Below are 17,695 nucleotides of genomic sequence, written 5' to 3' on the forward strand. Positions count from 1 at the left end.
AAGCATGTAGGAACTTTGATATAGAGGAGACTGTTACAGGTTCATCTCCTCGAGCAGCAAGGCATAAAACAGTTTATAGAAGAGAAATAAGTATAAAATAAGTGATTGTTAGAGTTTAGAGTTAGGAACGATTATAGGTGTAATATTAATTGTGGTCCAGTTAACAGAAATGCTTCCATCACAGTTGCAAGGCTCAAGCCTTTGGGGCTTTAGTCATGGGACAGTAAGAAAGGCACAGGAAAAGAAATAGCCTCTTCTTTCTTTTCAAGCTGTCTCCAACAGCAGCTGTTTTTATTTCGCTGTTCCACAGAAACAGAAACAGGCTTAGTGAATCTCTATACCTCAGAGTAATTTACAAACCAAACTTAACACCACAACCAACAAATGGGTCCTTCATACACTTCCAGTAACACTGGAAACAGTCCCAGAGCAACCACCAGTTCCAAACAGTCCAAAAGTCTTGGCAGAATTGAAGTCAGGATCCAAATTTAGCAGCTATGAGCTGCATGCTGTGGTTCAGGTTATGAAAGGAGAAAGCAGACTTTCTCATCTGTAGAGCCAGGAAGCAGGCCCAGCGCATGATTTCAGGTAGTGACCGTCCGTCCCTCTATAAGGATAAAACATAGGGCCCTCAAAAATTTTGGAAAGCAGAGGATTCACAGATGATGTCCCAACTGTCCCTGATGTCCCAGGGTCAGCTAGAGTGATCCTGGGGGCAAGCAAGAAAAAGGTTTGTGGCACACATGGGTTCATAGAGATTGCAGAAGACCCAGAACAAAAATTGAGACACTTACCTTGTAGAATATCTTGTATATTGGATACACAGTAATGTAACAAACCAGTGATACATATAACTTCTCAAAACAGCATCTAATGACTAATACATAGCACTATTTTATGCCCTTCTTTCAGCGAACTGTTGATTTTATATTCACATTTCCTATACAGCATCTCTTTCTACTATTCATGATAGCCTCATCAGTCACAAAATCACGTTATGTACTTAGAAAGGCTTTGACAGCTGTAAGAATTCAACAAGAGAAAGCCAGCAGCGAATGCTTAAGTAATCAGTTCACGTTTTACCCCATCTTGCAAAGGCTGAAGGATCAACTGCTGTTTTGCTGTTGTAGTGATTTGCCTCCTAAAAACGCTTGGGAGTACTGGCATAGTCCATGTACTGACACACAGAGCAGCGGGACCCCTGTGCTGAAGTCCCCGTGTCACTGAGGGGGTATACTGGCACTTGAAGGCAACTCTGGGAAACAAAATCAAGTCTGTGCTCTCCATTGCTACATAATCTTGTCTCTTCTACCTTCACTTCTCGACAGTTATGGATTTTTCTTCACTTACCTGCACTACAGGAGTGAGTGTTGTTAGTGTTAGAAGGCACCAAGCCCTGTAAAAGGCATTAATTCTTTTATTACAGGGAGAAGCACACAGATGATAGACAGATTAACAGAGCTTTCTCTTCAGCTTTTACTTTCTATTCCCTAACATTTTCACCCTCAAAAACAAGGACATGGCCTTTACCTATATCCACTCTAAATCAACTAGTAATCTACTGCTCACAAGTGACAAAAGGGAGTGGTCATCAACTGACCAAATACGACATTTTTCCAGTAACATCTGTAGCACTACAATGTGTCATGGCAGGATAACCACGAGCACGTCAAAGCAATGTTCAGTTTGTTAGGATGAGGCTTGTAAGGTGATGATCTCAGCATGATCTCAGACAAAAAATCCTGGGAAGTCCCCCTTATCCTAAACAGACGATGCACTACAGCCTCAGAACTAACCAGAACTTTGTCCTCTCTTTTCCTGTTTTGTTTGTCCATCTCCAGCTCTAATTCAGGTAAAGCTGATGGAGTTGTGGAGGCTACCTGTCTTCTGCTGCTCTGCTGCTGATCCATCCTCTCAGTTGCCATAGAGACAAGATCTGGAAGCCATGGATGGGCACGGGAGGGAAGCCACCCACAGGCTCTCCGCCGGTGGGCTCTGGCAGGGACTTTCTCAGCGGGTACTGAGAGAGTCAGGTTCAGTCTCTGAAGGTGAGGATGAGTCAGAAGGTGCTAACCCGGTGACCCACGAGAGGGACTCGCACACACATTACATTGCCATTCAAAGAAATTCCAGGTACTACCGGTCCATGAGGCTGCCGAGAAGAGAGAAAAGAAAGACTTCAAGAGAGGCAATGCACGTGGGGCATGCTACAGGTGGGTACTGACCCAAACAGCATTATGCTTCCTTTTCCAGTGAGATTAGGAACTAAAGAAGCCAATGAGATTAGAAAAGGGACAGGGAAGGTAGAAAGCAGCTCAGTGGTCAGCACGTTACAGAACACCCCTGCCCTATGGCACAGCTGGCAGAGGGGTGCCATCCTTTGCTCAGCTTGGAAATGCAAAATGGCTGGATGTTTAAACATGCTTCATGGCAGAGAATCTAAACAAATGTGGGACTCTGCTCTGCCACCTCACTGCTCTCTAAGAGAAACATAATTTAAACAGAGAAAGACATGAAGCTGTCAATGAAGTAGGAACTTTAGCATACAGGAAGGACATATTCAAAAGTAGTGAGATCTATACAAGTAACTGTATGGCAAGCTGAGCAGCGTATAGAGGAAACAGCAAAAGTCAGCAAAACCAGAGCAGTACATTTAGGGACCAAGCCTGTGGAAATTGCAATGGGCCTTTATGAGAGGGGAGCAAGACTTCTCTGAAAATGCAGTTGCTGCCACCTTGCACTGAATACAGCTGTAAGAAACAGCTAAGCTCCCTTTGAACGAGGAGGCTGAAATAACAGGAACACCATCCAGAATATACATGCACTCAGTCATGGCTGCAGTAGAAATGGAACGAGTTGGCTTTCTCTGAGTATGAACAGTACAGAGCATGACTGCAAGGCTAGGCTTTCACTGAGCTGGCACCTTGTCTGAGCAGCTGTCTGTGAAAGAAACAAGAGAAAGATATGAGAAGCTGGAGAGAGAGCCAGGAAAGGAGCTATTGCAACACACTCAGAAGCACTGGAAACAGGGCTGCAAGAAAACAACTGGAAGTGGTTTTAATCTAAACGCTAAACGAGAGAGACCTGGAACTGTGAGCACAGAAAACGCTCTTTGCTTCATCCCCCAGGTGTTCAGAGAGACTCAGTTTTATAACTGCTTGTAAATAAAAGGAATCACAGCGAAAATACCTTCAGATTATAATCTAACAGAAACAATGTGCTGGACTCTGAACTTTGGCTAGCTGCAGGAGTCAAAATGATACAACACTACTCCTGATGTCTGAGTGCTATGCAAGCCACTGAAAGCTATTGCTTTGTTATGCAGTAGTAAAGCACACCGCTTCAGCCCCTGAAAGCAGACCAAGTTCTCTAAGAAAACAAAGAACAGACATCCTCCACCCCAAAATAGAGGAGGTCTGGGAAATGTCCCCAGGAAAATAGGTGTCTCCTGCCTGCCTCGCAAGGGAGACATCCTATTTCAGCAGTATAAAGGCCCATTCAACCCTATGGCAGGGACAGAAGGAAAGTTCCCTCCCTTCTCCAAGTTTCCAAGCAGACAGCAGTAGAGCAAAAGAGCTCCTGTTTAATATTCTGCTACTGTTGTCAATGAGGTTTGTGGGTAAACTGAGCGTCGCCTATGCCAGAGCAGAGCTGCTCTCTCCACCCTGCCAGTGCAGCAGCAGGACCAGAGCAGAGCCGTCCTCTCACCGCCTTCCCAGAGCGCTGCTGCAGAGCAAGCACAGAAGAGACTCGCCCTCTCTCTGGCTCCCCGAGCGTCACAGCATCCAGACCGCTGCTGAGGAAGCCCTCTCCCCTGTTACCTGCTCCTGCTACTGCAGCAGGACCAGCACAGAAGGACGCACCTTCTTCATACATCCGCAGTGTCACGGCATCAGGACAACAGCACAGGAGGACACCCCTCCTGTCTAGCCAGTGTCATTGAGGAAGGACAAGCTAAAAGAAGGGCTTCTCTCTTAGCAGCTCATTAGAGCATCCACAGAAGCTGACCTGCGCTTCCCTCCCACACCCCCCTCTCTGTGTTACCACTGCTGAAACAGGATCTGTTCCAAACAGGGCTTTTTCTTCCATATCTGCAATTGTTCAGCAGGACACACTGGGAAGAGCATTTTTTTTCTCCAGTCCGTACAGCAGGACCTGGGCTAGGAGCAATAGCTCTTTCTCCAGTATGACTGTAGCAAGTCCAGCTCAGAGCTACAGCTTTTAAATTCAGCTAGGATTGTGTAAGCAGCTCTTCTACCCTCTCCCTCTACTCCACTGATTCCATCCCCTCTCCCCGAAACTGGACAGCGGGTGCTTCTACACCAGCCTTATTTGTAGCAGGAACTTCTTCTGACAGCATTTGCTGACGTGCATGGAAGCAAGGGATGGGTGAGCTCTTTTATCTTGACTTCAAACCCATTTGAACAGCAGCTATCCAAGAGTCTGACTCAAGCTCAAATGTTAACCTGTTCTCATTTTGCTTAAGGAATGACGGGGCGGGGGGGGAGGAGAGGGGAAGGAAAGAAGAAAGGAAGAGATGGAAAGATACAGGGAAAAATACAGAGTAGGATACAAAATGGGAAAAATAAAGACTCAAGAAATGAGAACAAGAAAAATAATGTAAAAGAAGGTAAATCCAGCAGAGAGAAAGGCTTTTATATAGGCACTCTTTGCACCAGCCTAGCTTTGGCTTATAGCCTAGGAGCTGTAAAACATAATAGAAGCTTTCCTTTAACTGGAAAAAGAGTTTGTTTTTGTAAGCAATCTCCTCTGACAGAACGATAAAATGTTTAAACTATTCAAAAGGCAGAGAGAATAACTCAAACTAGCATTTCATAAGGCCTCGGCACTGTTTTAGGGAGTTTTAAAAGTCTGGATTTCACCCTTTCCCTCTGAAAATCCATAGCATTGATTAAAAGGGTGCATCAGAAACCAGCTTCAGTCAGAGCATTGACCTGCCTGTGCTGTCACCAGTTTGAAATGCAAACAGAATTATGACTTAGACTAAAATATTTCTAATAAAAAACAACAAGGCCATTTATCAACAGGCCTCAAGCAACAGGAGGTTTCATTTGAAAAGTGAGATGCATCCTCTCCTGCCAAGTACTGCAGTAGTAAGCCATGGACTTAACACAACTTTGGCTCCCTGTGAAAGGATCAGAGGTTCATCTGAGGGAAATTGGAGAAGCAATTAAAAGTAAAGCTCCTGTCTCACCCAAATCTAGCCTTGATTTATCCAGTAAACTGAACATCTACTGTGTGCCTGAAAGCAGAGCAGTAATGAAGCCCTGACTTGGGAAACCGAATAATGGCATGCACAAGCACACACAGCAAAACCTTTTCTTCTTAAAAAATTGCACGGAAAATCACTAATGTTGGGACCCAGTTTTCAGTGATGAGAGTGCTACTCGCATACATAAGGACTGATGCCTTATAGCTACCTTCACCTTTTCTCGATTGCTTTTGCAGCTGTGACAAAGGCTGTACAATCTTGCACTATAGCAAGCTGATGACACTTCAATCTTGTTGAAAATCCAAGCTAAAATATAGCCGTCTTTGTGTATGTGGTCTTCCTGTTGCCTTTGGTGCAAGCAAACCACTACCTACAGTAAAAGTAAAGATGACCCTTAAGAAAATGACTGTTTTAACACCCTCTTGGCTTTCTGTTATGTTGCAGGTTCACTCAAAAACAACGAGCCTGTCAAAGAGCCTCTGAACGTTTTATCTCATAAGGGATCGCCATCTCCAGTAAACTCTGATAAGACAACGTTAGATGAACTATGGATCCAAAGGTAAGGAAGTGCACACGCAAGGTATTCACCATGCCTCCGCCGAAGAATATAGGCAGAGTGGTGTCAGAGCAAGAATGCTTGTTTTGGGAAGGACAGCTGAACTAACCTATAGGTGCTGATCCATGCCTTCTCACCCCGACTTGTAAGTGCTGTTTTCAGTCTCGATATATATTGCATAGTACTAGCAGCATGGTATAAAGGGTCTTATGAGTTTGAAGGAGACAGTGAAGGAGAAGGGAGGGAACAAGAAGGCAGTGGGGAAGATTGAAAAAAGGGGAATGTGATGCAGGATCACCCAGTGGTCTAAGCAAAGCAGGCAGACTGCCTTAAGCAGCTCGTTGAGAGAGTAAGGACAGCCTGCAGGCATTTCCTTACAGAACATCCCAACATAAGGGTGATCCCATTCTCAGCATTCCCAGAGGGCTCTCCTGAAGCCTGTTATACAACCCCACATAGAAAACAGGATTTTATAGCTGAGGAAGTAGCTACAAAGATGTTTTCTAAAGTATTCTGACCTTCTGTTTGCTGTTTACTTTGAAGAACGTATAGGCAACAGATGCTTTCAGTGAGGTAGCCCTTTTTGGCTTAAATCCCTCAATGACCTAGGTCCAGCAAAAAGCCCTGATCCCACAACCCATAAATTTACATACATCCCATAAATTTACCCTCACCCCTGCTCTCTTGCCACTGCAGCCAGGCAGAGAGAGGAGCAGTTACCTAGCCTTACATTTTCTAATATGTGAGTGAGGTATTCTCCCAAACTCCCTCTCCAGCTCCTCATCTCTTGTGTGTATAACTAAGATAGTCCGTACTTGTGCTGTGGAAGATCAAGGTGAAAGGCCTAAATACTTGCCCTCTAAAGGTGCATGCATTATACTGCACTGTGTGGTCCTAATTACTGAGCCCAGCTGTGTTGGTGTAATGCATAGTACCTTTCCAGGCACCTTTCCTTACGGAGAGGGCTCCAGTAAAAAAAATTTAGCCAAACTGCCAAGTTGGGTTTAAATAAATTAATTGCCCTGGCTAAAATTGATTGCCCTTTGGCATTAAACCGAGCATATGAAACTAGACAGTTAGAATCTGCTGCGATGTCAAACCTGTCTTCCTCTCCTTGTGGAATAATCATCACTGTCAGGCTCTGACATCCTGACACTGCCACTTAGGCAGCTCTGAAACATGCAAATTCCGATTCTCCCTGGAGCTGGAAACAATGAGCCTGTGCTGGGAGTCAGTTTTGTCAAAGATGCTGCTGCGCACGGAGCTTGACAGGTCAGTACAGGTTCTAAGTCATGTGTCTGCAAAAAGCAGGCAATGCTGCTGAGTGGCATCGTCCTTGGCAACTGAGCAGAGAAATTTGGCAGAGAATGAGACCAGAGTTCCAGCTCAAACTGAGCCCATGTACCCCTCTTCCCTTCTCCAAAAGATCGGCTGTAATTTATAAGAGAACCACTAGAAATCTGCATTGTGCAAAGCCTACAGGAGCCTAAGGATATTGCCATTATTTGCAATAATCACTATTCTCCCCCTTCTATGGGGAAAAGAGGCCATTGTGAAAATAAGGCATCTAAAATATTATCTCTGGTCTCAAGAAATGCATTTAACCTCTCCCCAAAAGAACAAAACTGGTACCTATCAGCTAAGAGTTCTTCTGAAAGCAGAAGCTAGCAGTTCTGCAGAAAGGACAGTATAGGCAGCTCTGACCAGCACTGAGAAGGTCCATGGAGTTCTCAGGAATGAACCCCCACAGTCCTGAGGGCAGGTGGGGCATCAGGGCTGCATTTCTTCACATTCAGCAGCATCCTACAGCAACTATATAAATGCTAGGCCTGGGCAGGCACAATCCTTCCTCCTTGCATGAAGATAACCAGCGAGTCTGACACAAATGTGTTCTTCACAGATAGCGATGTCACTTCACATAATAGCCGTGCTACATAATTTAGGACAAGAAGTAAACACAACTGGGGAACGTAATAAACGGCTCAGGAAAAGGAATAATTATCTGAATTGTACTCAGATGGGATCTATTCTTTAATACTCCGATTAAGGAAAAGCACCGTAGGCTCCTTCAAACCTACCAGTGACTTGAATCTATGAGTCATTGAAAGCTCTCAGAATAGTAGAGGAGTTCATTGATCTCAGAACATTGATGTCTGAAAACAAGATGACCTCAAACATTATTGCTAGTGTTCCAAAATCTGCCATACGCCCTCCATAAGATACTTCTTAAGAGCATTTTTATGCCTAACTATTCTCAAATGATTTTTTTCCCATGACCTTTCTTCTATGCAATCCCCAGCTCCCCCTAAGCACTCTAGAGTTCTCTACAAGATCACGTGGCTCCCTCCCAGTCTCCCACATAGTACAAAGATCCAAACCCCTTGCATGACGAGCCGCTTCCCGACAACTCGGCTGACTTGTCCTAAACATTTCAGTGCTGAGCTTCTAGCACAACTTCTGTTTTTCAGAGTAACCAGAGTCAAAGACCTGGAAGGAACTGAACTTAACAAAAGCTGCTCTTCCCCACTGTGATCAGTCCTTCCAGCTTCAGAGTGGCAGCAGTTGTGCAGACTGAGATTATAGAAAGCCATCACAGAAAAATATCCACCCAGGGTGTCCATCCACAACTGTCAGCCTCAGCTGAAAGCAGCTCCACAGAGACCAGCAAATTGGTCATTTCAAACCCTAGAAAGGAGATTCACTAATCAGTGTCTACCCTGTATTACCAGCTAATAGGATGTTGACTTCTCTTCATTTCTAATACAATACAGATGTTTTAGCAGCATGACTGTATTATGTACCTACCATTTCCCACCGAGTCAGATTCCAAAAATGATATGTCTTTATTATGGGCCAATAGATACAGTGGAAGAGAAACTTGGTGTGACATTTCATGTTGCAAAGGTCACTGCGAGGTCATCGGTCTACCAGTGCAGAGCAAACGATTTCTTTAGGCTGGTTATGAAACCTCCAATTCAGAGAAATGAGGATGATCTAAAAATCATGTGATTACATTTGATCTAAGCTCAAAGAATAGAAGTACTACAACAGTGAATACAAATAGCCACCTTCAGCAGCAAGAGGGAATCTACCTTGTTTGAATTCTTGTGAACACGTGTATTAGAAAGAAACACTATGCATGTAAAATAGCGTAGCACTCTGAAGGATGCTTGTGTGGATTTGGGTTAGATCCCGTAGCACAGCACTATTTGTCCTGGGCAGCAGAGGGCACTGCTTTTATAGCCTGATTTAACCAGAAAAGCTGGGGAAGGCCTCTAGAGAGACTGGGACCTGTATTGCAAAAGGTCCTATACCACACTCGAGCAGTTTCTTTCTACTTAAGAAATAAATTTCTTATAGTCACCTCTTCTCTATGCTGCCAATGGTGCTTCGATTTGCAAGTGGTGAAGTCAGGAACAGCTGGTGCAAACACGTGTTGACCAAACCTTTGTATTTTGTCTTTTAGAGACAGACAGACAGACAAATAGATAGATAAATAATTTTTCCCATCCCTCTTTCTGTACAATCTGAATCTTAAAAAGTCTAAGAGCAACAGTAGTTGCAGGGAGAAGAATTTTAAAAACTAATAAATTTTCAGTAAAAATAGCCACTGTAGGTATTAAAATGTCAAAATGTCATATTTCACAGGATCATACAGAATAGTAAGCAATAACATATGCAATTCTAATTAAGTACCCTTCCAGCATGCAGCCAATGGGGATCCCAATCCCAGTCTGCCTACCTATTCCACCCAGTCTCTGCTTGTCAGGTTTTTCAGCCCAGTCATGGTTTCATTACCCGGCAAGGTCTAGGCTTTGCCCTCCAGTTCTCCCAATCTGATCTGCTTCATCTGGACATACCCTCAAATAATCTCTGTTTCACTCTTTTTCTATCAGCTTCAACTTGTAATTCCCCACACGATTTCCTCAGCGTACTGTTTCCCAGACACATTATTCCTATCTCTTCCCTCCTGCGGCTCATATCTCAGTATCCTGCCGTTCCCCAGGCTCTTCACCCCTTGGCTCCTCATACAATCTTAGTGTCCCACCCCTCCTCCTCGCTCCAGGGCTACATTTTACAGCCTTTTCCAACTGATGATTTCCTGAAGCACCCAGCTGTGGGTGAGTTCCTCTCTTCGAAACAGTCTCCTGGCCTAGAAGACAGCCCCTCCCTCTCCATGTTTGAGTCTTGCTTCCTCTGTTTTTCAGTCAAGTAGTTTTCTCATTGTCCTGCCTGGACCCAGCACAAGGATCACTGAGGATACAGCAGAAACAGCCTTTATTCACAGCACCTAGAACTGGACCAGGCAGTTTTTACAGCTGCAATATCAGAAATGTTTCTGTCAGCCCTGAGCAGGACACACGTTCTCTCCATGGGCAGCAGCTCAGGGATTTTAGATGCTAAAATCTAAGTCTAAAGTTTGTGTGTATTGCAGAGAGTGGAAAAGGGCCTGTAATTTCTATGGATTTTCCTAAGTGTGGCAAAGATGAAGCCCTGGCAAACCCCAAATTTCAACTGGTATTTCAACAGAAACCAAAGTTGCTCAAAGGATAGAACAGCAGGTTTTCTGTTTTCCTTTAAGAGGGATCCAATATCTTCCTAAGCCTAAGAAATTGTTAATTGTTTTTAATACATAAAAAATAACGTGTCTATGGCAGATGGTCAGTAAGTAAAAATGTAACCCTGATGATTATGAGCATCAAAAGGTTAGAAGCATCTAAAGGTAAGGATCTCATAATAGGAAGTTCTGAACATTTTTAGTTATTGGTAAGGCTGCCAGCCCAAACAGATATAATTAAGGTATTTTGATGAAAGCTTAAGGAGGTTCAGGAGAACAGATGTGCTCTTGGCCTTTAGGTTCTAAAAATATTAGGGATGAGGAGTTCTACTTATCTCCCACTAAAAAGTCAAAAACCAGGAATAAAAATTGCACAGACACACCCATTGTCAAAAACACTGCTAAAAACCACACGTGAACAGAGAGAACCTGAATGAACCTGAAGTATGAAAATATCCTTGACTAGGTATAACATTATTCAAATCTATTACTAACTTCACACTTCTCCACAAATTTGGTTAGCTCAGATTAAAACAGCGCTTCTTACCTCATCTTGTGGCCTTTCTTGGTGTGAAACTCCCACTGACTAGAAGGGTTTGGGGAATTTTTCATGAATAAGATCTGCTGGACTGCCTCTTCTCTTTTTAGTTTCTGGAAGAGGAGGTCTAATTTCTAAAAACTGCTATAACAGAACATTAAAAAAAAAGCATTTCAGCGTCATTTGAAAACAAGCTCTTTGCACAGCTTTATTCTAAGGATTGCTTTTGAGTTTAGATGAACATAAGAAATCTTAATTAATATGATTAATCATTTTTCAAAATTACTAGCACCTGAAAATACAGGCCAAGATTGGAAATTCATCCCACAAACATAACTTAAATGAGATAATTGTAATAAACTAATTATAAACTCACACCAATTATCACATTTTAAATGCAACCATGGACCAGGTCAGCCAACGTTTAAAATCTTTCCCAATAGCAGTACAGTGAAGCTGGGAACAGTCTGCAACCACATGAACAACTCCTTTTTGCAAGCTCAAACCTCCTCTCCTTTGCCCACAGGGAGCTGAACCATGGTCATGCTCCATGTCACCAGAGCATGGCCATCTAATGATGGCCATGAGGGTCATTTTCAGTGCCTGTGTGCCTGGGGATCCTAAGAATTCTTGAGTCAAAACTGGGCTTTGGTCTGTCAGGGCGTTGCATGACTTCTGTCACCAGGAAGAGAACAGGGCATGCAGCACCGCTTGTGTGGTGCTGGGGTAGGATTTTTAACTAATTGCTTTAATGTATGTTGTTCTAGTAGTCAGATTCTTTCTTTCCCCCTACAACTGACAGGGAATTTTCAGATGAAATACAGGGGTTTTGGTCAGAAAATTGATTTGTCATCATGAGATTTTACTGATTTTGATGATTTGGGGGGAAGCTTTATAGGCTCCGGATCAAATTCATTGTTGATACAGTGAGAGAGAAAGGAAAACCTCCTCCAAACTCCTACCCAGATGGTTAAGATTAGGTGGAGTGGGAACTTCTGCCTGAGCCTGCAGTTCCACAGCAGTGTAAAATAAACCAAGGTGGCACTGCCATGGTCCTGCCATCCATCTGCATGTCTGCCACCTCCGCTGTGCTGGCACTTGCATTGAGCTCATCCTGTAGTGAGACAATCCAGACACACACAAAGCTAGTTCTACAAAAAAAATGAATCATTTTCCACCAGTTTAGCTGCCCAAACCTGCTCACCAAGAATGAGATGAGCGTGAGTGCTGGCATAAAAGTGAAGGTAGAAATCTGCCTCAGGGAGTCAAGTGAAAAGGGGAACTGAGCAGCTAGGTCAGCTTAAACTGCACACAAAGTCCTAACAGCTGTGGAAGTAGGAACAGAGAGGCAGCTATGCTGGAGCTATTCTATTTAGCAGAAATAGTCCAGTATTGACTGACCTAAAGTGGTATCTGGTGAATAAGGCATTCACCAGGTTCAAGCACCTTTCCCAGTGACCAGAGAAAGCAGAGCAGCTCTGGGAGGAGAGACTGATCCGCCCTGGAACGGGCAGTAACATGTGGGATGTGAGGGAATGACACAGCTGTGACTCTGACCTGGATCCCCCACACCCAGCACGAACATCCCAGCCACCAGACCGCTGTGAGAGAATCGCTTGTTTGCCTGCTTTCATTTTTCATGACAACCTTGGAAAGCTCTCTGTTTTGTCCCCAAACAGAAAAGCAAGCTTTGGAAAACCTCGACAACTTTTGCAGAACAAAAATATTTCCTTCTTGCTATATACCATTTTTTACTGTGGTCCCAGAGCTCTGGGAACACTCTGTCACCTCACTTGGGAGAAAAAGTATTTCTCAGGCACTTGTTGGGTTTACGGACGTTCTCTGTATGTCAACATGAAGTATGAGCATAAGCCTGGCAATGAAGAAAGAGCAACAGTTTTGGAAGACCCAATTACAATTAAAAAAGAAAAAAGTTCTAAAGGAAGGGAAAGTAAACTATTAGTCATTGCTACACAGTGGAACAGATCTCTGAGACACGAAAAGACAAGCTGTGGCCTCCCATGGCCACAGGGGGCACTTCACCCTCAGCTGGTGTTCTCACCGCTTCCTAGCTTCCAACGTTTTTATTATCATTATTACTTCCAGTGACATTTTTCAGGTTTTCATCTCAGACCAAAAGTGAAATTATTTTGGAAAATTTGAAGGAAAAAGGAAGACAGGCAGGATCAAATTACCAGACAGTTATGGGATCCTGAAAAGATGCTTTCTATTTGTTAATGTTTTTCATACGATGACCCAGACGCTTTTTCTAAAAAGAAATTTCAATTTGCAACAGATTTAACCCTTGGGAGTGAAGCAATGTGGGGGGTTAGAATCTGTTAAACTCTTAATGCATATTTCTGAAAGATTTTTTGTTTTAGTAGATACACCCAAAAGTTATATTCAGATACGTATTCACTCTAGCAGTGTCAGTAAGAGCTTATGCACTGACTTCGCTTTGCATACTAGGGAGAACTCCCCTAGTCCTTGGTCCTTCCCTTTAGAAAATAGTAAACAGCATCCCTGCTTTTCCAGAACTCACGATAACAAAGAGGGTCAGTACAGTTACTGTCCTCCCTCCCCTTTTCTAAGAAAGCAGCTTTTTAGCATCCCACCCACTTACTAAAACCCTTGACAATATACTTGCCCTGGCAGCAAGCCACCAAAACATCAGTCATTAGCCAGAGCTTCAGATAGTCTCTGCCGCTTTATCTCTTCTACAAGGTTTTGGCTGCCCCCTCACTCACGTGTCTCCCCAAACCCCCTAGCCCTGGTGTTTCATGGCTGATAACCCACTTTCATACCATACTGACCATCTACCCCATGACAATCTCCCTCTCTACAGCCCCAGCTGTCAGCCTGTCCCCCTCCTCCTCTCTAAGTGCAAAACAGGCTCCAGCTCTCACCCTCACCCTAATTTTTCCTATCCGTTGTCTGGTCCTTCCGACCTCCCTGTCCAGGACTGGACTTGGACTGGACTGACAGTCTTCTCTGAGTCCTCAAACTCCTCCACTGACATTTCCAGCTGTTTTTCTTTCCCATTCTGCCTCTTAATGACTTAAGGACCGAGCTCTCCAGTGTGCGAGATCGAGATCTAGTTCACATAAGCTGAGGGAGTGTTTCTGAATGTCTGTCTCATGTGCTGACTGGAAGCTATCCTGATGTATCATTTAGCAAATACAATATAAAAATGATAAAAAGGAAACCATTTTACACATACAGACCAACACATGGATTTTATGTTGTTGCATAAATTACGTTATCACATACAGAAAAAAACACAGTTATTTATGCAACGGGGAGAAAGCGAATGCGAGGAATAGCTGAGCGTTTTCTGACTGTTAACTCCTCAATTGCAATGTGGTGCAGATGACGTTTTTTTGCTGGGGGTTACTAACGTGTAGGGAAGAGCTGCACCCAACCTGTCCGCAAGCACTCGAACCGATCCGAGGGTGTAACCGTACTCTGGAGCTCAAGAGGATTTATCCCTGAGGCGGAAAAACAATTACCTGAACGAAGACAGATATAGATCATTGAGTACTGAGATACTTACTGCCTAAACGAGACAATATATCCTTATGGAAGTAGCGATGCTGAGGAAGGGGAGACGGGGGAAATGACCGAACGGGTGCAAAGCCCTGCCGGAGGAGGAGAGGAGGATAGCGGTCAATCCTGTGGGGTAATCAGGGGTGCAGTTCCCGGCAGGAGGGATTAGGCTGAGTTTCCCAGTTACATTCCTCCATCTCAGGGTTTCATTCCCGGAGAAGAAATGCACCATATGCACCAGATCTGGAAGCAGTTCAGGAGAGCCCCCCTCTCCCACCCCCTTTTCTCCCTCAAAGCCAGCACCAGCCGCACATAGGCAGAGAGGTGCAGGGGATGGGGGGCAGCGCTATGCCCCAGGTCTGAGGGAGGAGAGGTCAGTGCCAGGGCAGGACCCCGCTCCCGCTGTGGGGTGGCTGTGCATGGAGGAGAGGGGCTGGGGCTCGGGCTGGTGCATGGGGTGGGATGGGGTGTGGGGGTGCTTGCTGGGGGAGGGTGCCTTGCTGGGGAGGGAGGGAGGGGATGGAGAAGGGGCTTCCGTGCATCTGAGGAAGGAGTCTCTCTGCAGGAGAGCAGGGGGGATGGAGGTAGGGGTGCCTGTGAAGGTGGGGGGCCCCTGGGGCAGGGATTCCTGCCTTTTGGGGGGGCCCTTGGGGAGGAGGGAGTCAGCCTCCCGGCAGAGGAGGGACCTGCGTTGGAGCGCTGGAGGGGAGCTGGGGGGCTGAGGAGGTCTCTGCGGGCAGGGGTGCCGGGCACCGGGTGGGTGGCTGCAGGGGGTCAGGGACTCTGAGAGGGGATTTTGGCGGGGGGGGATGGACCTGAGGGGTCTGTGGGGGTTCCGAAAGGATTTTGGAGGCTCTGAGAGGGTCTGCAGGGGGGCTTCGAGGGGCTGTGGAGGGACTCGGGGGTCGGGTGGGAGCTCTGAGGGCTGAGTTTGGGGGGCTCCGAAGGGGCTGTGGGGGGCTCTGAGGGAGCGAAGGGGCTGTGGGGGGCTCTGAGGGAGCAGGGTTAGGGAACTCTAACGGGCTCTGAGGGGTCTCGGGAGGGATTTGGGGAAGGCTGAGAGGGCTCCGTGGGGGTTTGGCAGGGCTCTGTGGGGCCTCGGATGAGATCTGGGAGCACGGACAGGGGCTGCGAGGGGCTAGGGGGCTCGTGGGAGCCCGAGGGGAGGCTCTGAGGGGATTTTGAGGGGTCTCTGTGGGGAGAATCTGTGGGGATGCCTGAGGGGGGTCTGAGGGGAGGCTCTGAAGGGGCTCTGTGGCGATTTTGGGGGGAGAGCCCGAAGGGGTTCTGAGGAGGTTTGGGAAGGGTCTGACGGTTTTTTGGGTGGAGAGCCCCTGGGGAGGCCTGGCAGGGGGTCTGAGGGGAGGCTCTGAGAGGATTTGAGGGGGGTGTCTAGAGATTTTGGGGGGAGAGCCCATGGGGACGCCTGTGGGGGTGCCCGAGGAGAGGCTCTGAGGGGGTTTGGGGGCTCAGAGGGTCTCGGGGGGCTGCGGGGGCGCCCCGGGGGCGGCCGCAGCTCCCCTCTCCCTCCCGCGCAGGCTGCTGCCTTCCTACCCCCGTTACCGTGGCAACCGCCCGGGCTCCCCCAGCCCCGCGCCGCTGCCGCCGCTGCCGCCGCCGGAGCTGCTCGGCAGCCGCCTGCCGCCGCCGGCCATGGAGCTGCTGGCCGCGGCACTCAGCGCCGCCTGCGCCCTCGACCAGGACGGCTCGGCGGGACAGCCCGGCAGGTGAGCGGCGGGGTGGCTACTGGGGGGTGCGAGGGGCCGCGCCCGGGGGCGGAGGGGGGGGTCCCGCCGCCGCCCCGCCGCCGCCGCGGCTGAGGGTGCCTGCACCTCCCACACGCAGGGAGCCCCCCGCGGCCGCTGAGGAGAGCCCCGCCACCGCCACCGCCACGGCCGAGGCGCCGCCGCCCGCCCACCCCATGACGGCCGACTCCTGGAGGAACCTCATCGAGCACATCGGTAAGGAGCCGTCCCCCGCCTCCGTCCTCCCCCGCGGTCCCGGCGGGGGCATCCGGCCGGGGTGTCCGGCGGCCGCGCTCTCCCACAACTTCGCCGCTCTCCCGTTCCCCGCACCCGCGGCAGCACAGCAGCCCCTAGAGGTGCCGCCGCGGCGGGCCGGGCCCCTCACCCGAGCCAAGCCGCCGCCTCCCGTCCCCCGAAACCCCCCAGACCAGCAGCGTTTAGCGAATGAAACCCAGATGTAAACCCAAGCGGTACATGGCCGCTTATGGAAGCCTCAGGCAAGGGTAAGGGGGTTGTGTTGTGGGAACCCAACTCTGGCCTCGCTGGGAAAACCTCTCGCCGTTGGTGTAAAACATAATAACCATGGCCGTAGCAGTGACTTTTTGCTGTCTTTAGGGGCATCAGGTTTGCATGCTGCCTAGCAGGAGATTTAATGGTGTCGCTGAGCAGCTTTACCTTCATTCATAAATAATGGTTACTTCTTGTAATTATGAAGCAGTTAATCGTTAAGGCTACAGCCAACTTCCTCCTGAAATCTCATTTTGCGTACTCAAAAAGGCGTGAGGCTAAAGTACTGGGTCAGCTATCCTGCTGGACGTTAGCTGTATGCACCGGGGTCAGCGTGTATTTGTAACAGCCACTGGCCTAGCGTTTGCGAGGGAGGAGTAAGTTATTTTATCATTTGTGGTCTCTGTAAAGGCAGAGTTGAGGTTATCTGGGTGGCTGTGGAGGAGAGGACTGTTATGCTTTTGCTCTTGTGGTTGTTTTTTGTTTTTTGGGTTTTTTTTTTGTGGCATGCGGAGGGGACCTTCACAGCTTGTTTCTTGGTTTCCCACATCTGAATTGTGAAATTCCTTAGAGAGATCTGGGCAACTGCAAAGTAAAACCTGCCTCAGGATGGGGGTTAATGGTGGGAATGCAGAAGCTTCATTTTTAAACATTTCTGTTCAATTTCAGGAAATGAATCTCCAAGATGCTTGAATCTAGAGGGCAGGAATTTAGCACTTTGCATGGGAAAATCAGATACATAACTGCGATGAGCAGCAAGGCGAACCTCCCTGGCAGGAACCAGGAGGCTTCTCATGCTGTCTCTGGGAGAGGAGAGTGGCTGCAGTTTGGTGTCAGGCTGTGGCAGGCGGCGCTGATTCTTGGAGCGCCTGATGGGACAGTGCTGGGGAAAGAGGCTGGTGTGAAACCAGCAGCCTGCCAGCGTCTGTCAGACAAAACAGCCGAGTTTGGGGCCTTCTGGAGGAAAGTGGTGAACAATTTGCATAGATGTTGCCAGATCTGTTACTTGCTT

General features: G+C 47.2%; 1 protein-coding gene across 1 annotated transcript in view; it reads left to right on the plus strand.

Annotated features, from left to right (window-relative positions):
* Window positions 1–1,945: 1,945 nt before the first annotated feature.
* The window catches only part of NGEF (neuronal guanine nucleotide exchange factor), a 39,382-nt gene continuing 23,632 nt past the window's right edge, over window positions 1,946–17,695 (plus strand). The window contains exons 1-4 of the mRNA XM_075509175.1: window positions 1,946–2,213; window positions 5,678–5,792; window positions 15,970–16,158; window positions 16,277–16,392. Coding sequence (XP_075365290.1) covers window positions 1,946–2,213; window positions 5,678–5,792; window positions 15,970–16,158; window positions 16,277–16,392 — 688 coding nt within the window. The remainder of the gene's footprint in view (window positions 2,214–5,677; window positions 5,793–15,969; window positions 16,159–16,276; window positions 16,393–17,695) is intronic.

Source organism: Mycteria americana, chromosome 7, assembly GCF_035582795.1.
Source record: "Mycteria americana isolate JAX WOST 10 ecotype Jacksonville Zoo and Gardens chromosome 7, USCA_MyAme_1.0, whole genome shotgun sequence".
NCBI lineage: Eukaryota > Metazoa > Chordata > Aves > Ciconiiformes > Ciconiidae > Mycteria > Mycteria americana.